Below are 8,585 nucleotides of genomic sequence, written 5' to 3' on the forward strand. Positions count from 1 at the left end.
CAGGGTTTCAGGAAAGGGATAGAAGGGTTCCTTAAAGTCCATAACCATTATAAGGTAGACTTAGAAAAATCCACTGCTCATTCCTGGGATAAATAGCATTAAATCTATTTTACTCTTTTGGAATCCTGCCAGGTAAATGTGACCTGCAATGACCACTACTGGAAATAGGATAGTGGGCTTGATGGACCTTCAGTCTGTTCCAGTATGGCAATGCTTATGTACTTAAACACCTAGCTTAACATGCTTTTAGACAATAATGTTTAGTTATTGCTTATTGTTTCTTTATCAAAGGTGATTCTCTGATATGTCATAAGGTTGATTTCGTTCAACCTTTTGTTAGAATTATGTGTTTTAATGTATGGTGTATGTTTTTAATTATACACGTTACTTTTGTAGTCACTCAATACTCAACTAGGCAATCTTCAGCGAATCTCACTTCAAGTTTCAATCTCAAACTGAAGCTCAATTGATTCTAACTGCTCCCTTCTATCAGGAGACGTATTTTACTTCAATCACTATGAAAATAAAGATAAATATAAAAATAAAAAGGAGGAAAAAACCTCAAATGCCCCGATTGTGGCAGCAAGCAAAAAAAGTCTGACTGCCCACGTTTTTTAGGTGGGTGAAGGAAGGCTACACCATCACCATAACTTTTGAAAATGTGCAAGGTACAGTGGTGAGGCCAAAAGGCATGTCCTTGAATTTAAAACAATCTCCCAGAATCGCAAACCGGAGAACTTTCCTATGAAGAGGTCAATTTGGGACCAGTGAGGTGAGAAACTTGCCTGGCTGGACCAAGGCTTTGACAGAGACTCTATGTAGGAGTGCAGCACTCTGATAGATGGTTCACCCCTCTGAGATCCAGAACTGGGCAAAAAGAGTCTCTTCTTTCTTTGGGACAATAATAGATGGAATATCGACCCATGCCCCTCTCTGCCGGAGGAATACGTTGAATGGCCCCAGTTGCCTTAAAAGAGGCTAAGGTAATTAGCACTGCCTCTTTGCAGATCTGCCGCAAGGGGACAGCATGGAAAGATCTGTGAGTGGCTTTGAAAATTCTAGCTTGTAGCCATGGAGAATGATATTGAGGACTCATTGGTCTGCAGTACTGGTGGTCCACTCCTTATGAAAGTGGGAAAGAAGCCCACCTATGTCTACATACAAGGAATGAGCCTGAACCCTGTCATTGCGAGGGCTGTGAAGAGGGATAGGTTCTTGAAGAAGCATCTTGCCTGAGCCTTGAAAGGAAGATTGAGTCTGAGGAAAGCAGAAGCATTAGTCTTCCCTAGTCTATACCTCTGCACTTCTCAAAAACAAGGCTTAGCCACCCAGAGATGAGGCTTAGGCTCGTCCTCAGATACTTGCTGGACCTTGGAATCTCCCAGGTCTTTAACAATCTTCTCCAAATGTGCACCAAAGAGAAGTTTCCCCCGAAAGGGCAACTTTGCCAGTCAAGATTTGGATGCCATATCAGCGGCTCAATGCCTCGACCACAGCCAGCGTCGTGCCGAAACGGCCAAGGCCATACCCTTAGCTGACGCTCGGAGAATATCATAAAGAGCATCTGACAAGTAGGACAACCCTGCCTCTAGGGTAGGGAGAAAGTCTGGATGTGAGTCCCTTGATAAAGAAGCCCTGGCTACCAAAGAAGAAGAAATTGCTGCCTTGGAATTTAACGCAGCTAGTTGAAAGGCAAGCTTCAAGGAAGCCTCAAGCTTGCAGTCATGCATATCCTTTAATGCAGTGCTGCCCTCAACAGGGATAGTGGTATGTGTAGTAACTGTCGTAATAAGGGCATCAACCTTAGGCAGAGCAAACTGCTCTAAATCAGACGGCAAAAGGGAATATAATTTGGACACAGCGTGAGCTGCCTGGAGGTTAGAATCAGGGGTCTCCATGAATATGGAAAGATACAGGTCTCTTAATACTGTAATGTCTCCACCACTGGGAGACTCTTGAATCCCTCGGCCCTTTAGCTGAGCTGTGTGCTGTAATCCACTGCTAAAGAGCACACGACAACCCGCAAGGTCAGATCATTATACTTTATTGTAATCCCTTTGTGTCAACTGCTCCTCCAAAGGTAGTTCCCACCACAGCATTTCTCCAGAAGCATAGCAGTTCAACAGCATAGTATTAAAAAAAAAACCAAACAAACACAAAAAGGTTCCAAAATCTCAGCAGTTCATACAAAGCAATTATGCAAAGCAATTCTTCAAACAAAGTAGCTCAAAAAGGGCTCAAACTCCCAGCAGTTCATTTATAGCAGGTATACCAAGTAATTCTCCAAAAACAGTAGCTCCAGAAAGGGTTCAAACCCTCCCCAGCAGTTCATGTCATCAGTTAGGCAAAACAATTCCCCAAACACAGCAGTTCAGAAAGGGTTCAAGCTCCCAGCAGTTCATGTATAGCAGTTATGCAAAGTAATTCTCCAAACCTGGTAGATCAAAAAGGGTTCAAACTCCCCAGCAGTTCATGTAAGCAGTTATGCAAAACAATGCCCCAAACACAGTTCAGAAAGGGTTCAAACTCCCAGCAGTTCATGTATAGCAGTTATGCCCAAAACCACCACTCCTCCTCTCTCCCTTTCAAAAGAAATCAACCTAGGAAGAGTGTAAAGGTTCCCTCCCCAACCAGGCCAGCATTATACCCTGACCACCACCCACATGACCCTTCCGTGGTAAACCTGTTCTCTCAGCTCCCCTCGTAGCATAGCCACCTTTTCCCTTCTTCTACCAGGCTCTCCTCCCCAGCAGCCCTCTCCTGTTTCACATCCTTTCCTTCCAGTTTAGTCAGAGCAGCAATCTCCATCGGCTCCTCTTCCTCTAGTTCCTCCCCTTTTCTTCCCCTTGCCAGTCCATAGGTTCCTCCCCACACCCATTGCTCAGCTGCTCTCCATTTGCTTGATTGGGCAGGTTCTGAACTCCTTCCCGCATCCTGGCTCTCTGGGACAGGTTTTTCCAACTCCCTTCTCTTGCCCGTCTCCTGACCTCCTCTGGGGGCTGTTGGGGATTGAAGTCCCTGTTTCTACCATGTGACCTACTCAGGGGCTGCTGGGAATTGTAGTCTTTTCCTTTTCTCCAATCCCCCAGGGGAAAAGACTCCTTCCTTTCTCTACCCAGTCTCCCTCCCTCTCGAGCCTCCTCGGTCCTTCATTCTCCCTCTCATCCTTATATTCCTCACAATACCCAATATAATAGATGCAGCAGGAACAGAGGACTGAGAAGCAGGGGAAGAAATGTTTACAGCCTCCACAGATTTTGTGATTAACAGAGGCAACTCCGCTCTCAAAAACTGTCTAGCTACAGTAGGATCATCACCCATCTGCCTCTGAAACATCCAAGTCAGGGCTATCAGCAGAACTAGGACAGTCAGAATACACAGATAAAACATCCTCTGAGTCCCGAGGAGGAACGTTCTCCAAATCCTGCGAAATGGAAAGTTTTCGTTTCTTAGGAAGCTGCTCTTCAAAAGCTACATAAGGGGAAGAAGGAGAGGCAGCTTGAGCCAACTTTACTAAAAAGGCCCGATGTAATAAAAGAAAAACTTCAGGCAAAAACGGCAGGGCAGAGACTTCTACCCCTGAAAAACCAACATCCTGGGACAGGATAGCGGGCGAGGAACCCGCTGCCAAATGACCACCTAAGCCTCGCGGAGTGCAGGAGCCGTTGGCGCTGAGCCCGCCAAAACTGCCATCGGAGCGGGGCCAGATTGAACTCCTATAGACGGAGTACTCACGACCAAAGCAGGTGAAAGCAGCATGTCCAGAGAAGTAAAGCAAAGCATGCAGGAACCGGTAGCTGAGAGTTTACCCCTGCAGCACGCACAAAACTGGAGCCCCACAATCTTCCCACAGCAGAAGTGTTCTCAAAAAGAACCGCAGTGGCTGCTTTTTTTTCTTTAATGCAGAGAAAAGAGAAGGGAAAACTGTGATAAAGAGGTAGAAAGTGGCAAACGGAGAGCAGGGAGGGACCTAGACCACTAGGTTTACACCTGAAGCACTGGATATTCTCAACCCCAAACTCACCTGAACCTGCAAGCAGGACAGGAGGCCACACAGAAGTCACCACAGAGCACAGGAGCTGATATCCTGCCTGCTGCAGATAGAGAATGCTAGCTTGGTTGTTAAGCACAGAAGCTTATGAGGCACAACTCACTAGAGTTCTCTACCTCCACCTGCTGGTAGATGGTCACAACCCATTTGTGGAGGAGTGGCCTAGTGGTTAGGGTGGTGGACTTTGGTCCCGGGGAACTGAGGAACTGAGTTTGATTCCCACTTCAGGCACAGGCAGCTCCTTGTGACTCTGGGCAAGTCACTTCCTCCATTGCCCCATGTAAGCCGCATTGAGCCTGCCATGAGTGGGAAAGCGCGGGGTACAAATGTAACTAAAATAAAAATAAATAAATAAAAATCCTTGGGACATAATGGAATTTTGGTTTGGATCACCACACCGGTTTGTTTAGGGGTGAGTGGTAGAACACTGAGGAATTCTCAAATATATTTATTTTTTAGTTTGGTACATTAATGTATTTCACCTGCTCACCTTCAAGTGCAGCAGTGTTTTTGTGAATTTTTGGTTGTATTTTCTGTTACCCTGTTTTTTGTTTGGTAATTGAAATCACCATTATAGCGTTGCCAAATTTGCTAGCTTCCCTAATTTCTGTTAACATTTCATCATCTGTCTGTTCACTCTGGCTTGGTGGTTGGTAGTACAGAACGACCAGAATTCTCGCTCTCTTTAGCCATAAAGGATTCCATGTTGCTATCTGTTTTCTTCTTTAACATATATATATAGTGGCATTTTAGAAAGGACATCCAGCTCAGAATACAGACGTCCAAGTCAGTATGCCACAAATGGAAATCCATCTCAGAATGCAGCCTTTTCTAAAATACATGTGAAATGGATGCCAATGTGTTGGAAACATCCACCGTGAACATCCACTTTACAAACAAATGTCCAAACTATAAATGGAGGAGAAAACAAGGGTCATGGACGTTCCTATGCTGCCATACAGACGTCCATTTGACCTCTGCAGATAAAGCCAATCTGGTTTTGGAATACCCACTATTAATATTATTGATATACAGTTTAATGGATATCCAAAAAAGACAGAGACTGGATGATAAAAACAATTGTTCTATTTGATCCAGAACCCCCCACCCCCCACGAAGGAACCACTTACCAAATATGTGAAAACTGCTCTAAGCCCATTAAACAGTGCTCTGGATTATTGAAGACACTTTTGTTTATTGTCAAGCAAGCACGTGACAACCTACAAACAGATGGCTGTCGCGGAGTTCCATTCTTTGCTGAGAAACATGAGTCTATGTAACCAACTGGAATAGTTACAATGTTTCCTGAAGAAAAAGAAAAATTTCTGAGTTTAAAGAAGGAAGCATAGATCATATATTGCTAACACTAGATCAGTAATAGCAAGTCTGGTCCACAATAGCAGAATAGTAAAAATTATGCCAGTTAACCTGGTTCTTTAATGAATTATAAGCAAATATACCTAAAGAATATTCTTCATTATGCTAACTGTGAAAAACTGGAAAATAATTTATTTAGATTTTGCTCACACCTTTTTCAGTAGTAGCTCAAGGTGAGTTACATTCAGGTACTCTGGATATTTCTCTGTCCCAGGAGGGCTCACAATCTAAGTTTGTACCTGAGGCAATGGAGGGTTAAGTGACTTGCCCAAGATCACAAGGAGCAGCAGTGGGATTTGAACCGGCCACCTCTGGATTGCAGGACCGGTGCTCTAACCACTAGGCCACTCCTCCACTCCACTTAGTTTTGCCATGTGCACGAGTTAACTGTGCACTAATTTGTTTTGGGGGGGGAGGGGGTATTTTTCGAGGCAGCAAGTCAGGGGCGGAATGCTCCTGTGCTACATTACTGCCCATTAACTGGGTTAGCATACGGATAACACCGGTGCCCCTACTGCCTGCAAAACAGGTGTCAGGTAAGTGCTCCCATGGTAATTAAAAAAAATAACCATGCGCTACTGGCAACATTAGCATATGGCTATTAATGGGGAAAAATAGAAAATTGGGGTTTTTATGTCCACAGTAAAAATGGTCATAGTGCACGGAAAAAGACAAAGAGTGCGCTATGGCCAATTTTTAGTGCTTAGTAAATGAACCCCTAAAAGATTTCCTTAACTCCTTGCAACAGTATACATCACTCTTGGGCCTACAGAGATTGTAATTTAAGTACTAAATATCTGACAGTTAATTCAGCCAGCAAAATACTGTCTGATGCTAGTCTTATCATCCGTATACTAGGCATTCAAATGCCTGTGCAAAAGAAACCAGGGAGCATCAGTAATTCTCCTAAACAGATGTGCTCAACTCCAGCCCCTTGATGTCCTAAGGAAGAATTCTTCTGAAAGCCACTTTGGTACAGCCTAAAGACCAGGAACCCCTTATAAGAAAAGTAACGGGGGCTAGTTGCTGAAGATCCTGCACTTTGGGACACATGAGATATAAATGCAGCAATGTTTATGACCACTCTGAAAACTAGACCTAGGTGTAGCTGTGAACTCTCCCATCAGCAATTTCCAAAAACCTTTGCCTGTTGTGCCTGGAGAAAAACATATATATATATATTACACACACACAGAAACCTTTCATTTCTGCACGGTGAAATACAAACTGTAACCTCCAGTTTAATTAGAATCATAGCAGCCAACCTTTGAAAGTTACCCAACAGAAATGACCTCTCCCTACACACAATCAAGGAGGGTTTCTCCCCCCCCCCCCCAATATCAGGGGTGCTCAAGCACTCACAGAGCTGGCTCCTATGATTACAATGCTTTACTGAACACCTTGCTGTGGTCCTCATCAATCACCACCAAGCTCGCTCACCTGACTCCAAAGAAGATCTGGTACAGCATTCAGACCAAGAGCCGGACGAGCGCTTTTGACTATGCATTGCGCATGGATTCTGATGCTTCCTGAATCTACTAAAGGAAAAAAAAAAAAAAGAAGGCACCCTTATTTTAGAAATTTCCCGTTTGTTTAAAGCAGTTGTTTAATTATTTCTCCCGAAATGAACCCTACTCTTGTCCCCCTGCCCCTTCGCACTTTCTAAGGTTTAAAAACTCTTCCTCGTCGCCTTGTGATGACGTCACTACCATGCGCACTGAAGCCTGACTCGCAGACACAGAGCTGTTCTTTTGACAGCGGAAGAAGAGGCTGGGGTAGATTTGGTTTTGGGACTGGGAGGAGGAATCCAGGGAGATAATGCAGGAGAAGAGAATGGGAAAGGCAAGGTACAATGTAGGATAAGGGGAGAAATGACGAAAGAAGAGCATGTAGAAAGCGAGACCAAAGAGATAAAGGATTAAAATATTCATCTTAGGGAGAGAGGAGAAAAGCAGAGAGACTGAAGTGGCAAAGGCAGAACTAAGCGAAGCTGGAGAGCAACCACACAGAAAAGAGGATATAAATCAAAATACAGACACCCAGGTTGGGGGGGAATTGTTTATGAAAGCTAGATTTGTGTAATTTGCCCAGGCAGTCGTCCAGTGTGTGTAGTGGGAACCCAATGAATTTGTTGTTAAGACCAGAGCCTGGACAGTTTTTTTTTTTAATCAGGAGGTCGAATAAACAACTTAATTCAAACTTTTAATCACATCCACTCAATAACTTAGCCGACTTTAGTAAAGTTGTTCTGGACCAACTATTTACTTAGGTGCTCATTTTCAAAGCTCATAGACTTACAAAGTTCCATAGGAACATTTGTAACTTTGTAAGTTTATGTGCTTTGAAAATGAGCTTCTTAATCACTTAAAAGCAATTATAAAGGGGCTGATGCAGAACATTTCCCACACAGTTACTGTGGGTTTCACACAACCTTACTGCAGGATAGCAATCAGAAAGAATTTCAGCGCAGATAAGAACTTGCACGGAAACCCAGACCTCATACTACATGCAAATGTGGTGGATTTGCTAACCTGTGACATGCAAAAAAATAAAAAAAGATTCAGACATGCAGTTACTGTGGGAAATTTTTCACAAGGTCTGGGGCAGCATGGAAGGGTTAGTTGAGAGAAGTGGATGTAAACCACTGATCACCCTGCCCCGGATACCTAGCATCGCCCCCCCCCCCCCCCCCGTGGTCTAGTGGCCCCCTTCCTCCCCTACCCAACCCCTTACCCTAAAAACATTTCCCTCATAGTTTAATAGCAGTCATTTCCCTAAGCACCCCCTTTCCTCTAGTACAAAAAATTATATCCCTGGTGACTAGTGACACCCAGTGATGCCCACTCACTCATGCCTCCAGCACCATCATCTTCAAAATTACTACTACTACTACTATTTAACATTTCTAAAGCGCTACTAGGGTTACGCAGCGCTGTACAAGATGTGCACTGCAGTCTGCCATATAAGGGAGTTTTGCACTGACAGGAAGAGTGACGTTTTGCAGTGAGCTGCAGATTACTGCTGTGATTTTAACGCAGCAGTAATTTGCATGTGCATTGCTTGTAGCGTGATAGTTGGAATGATAGTTTAGCAGTAGAGCTGCACATTAAACCGGCTCTACCACGAGGATTTCTGCATCAGCCCCAAAGTTAGCAGT

At 44.1% G+C, this 8,585-nt stretch overlaps 1 protein-coding gene across 2 annotated transcripts in view; it reads right to left on the reverse strand.

The window, feature by feature from the left end:
- TRMO (tRNA methyltransferase O) overlaps positions 1 to 7,068 on the reverse strand; it is a 41,633-nt gene extending 34,565 nt beyond the window's left edge. Inside the window, exons 1-2 of one of the 2 annotated variants that reach the window (XM_030194460.1) lie at positions 6,869 to 7,068; positions 5,182 to 5,356 (exon numbers count right to left, since the gene is read on the reverse strand). In XM_030194460.1, coding sequence (XP_030050320.1) covers positions 5,182 to 5,356; positions 6,869 to 6,935 — 242 coding nt within the window. In that variant the 5' untranslated portion in view covers positions 6,936 to 7,068. The remainder of the gene's footprint in view (positions 1 to 5,181; positions 5,357 to 6,868) is intronic. The other variant, XM_030194461.1, reaches the window with a different exon arrangement.
- Positions 7,069 to 8,585: the final 1,517 nt, after the last annotated feature.

The sequence above is a fragment of the Microcaecilia unicolor genome, chromosome 2 (assembly GCF_901765095.1).
Source record: "Microcaecilia unicolor chromosome 2, aMicUni1.1, whole genome shotgun sequence".
Classification (NCBI taxonomy): Eukaryota; Metazoa; Chordata; class Amphibia; order Gymnophiona; family Siphonopidae; genus Microcaecilia; species Microcaecilia unicolor.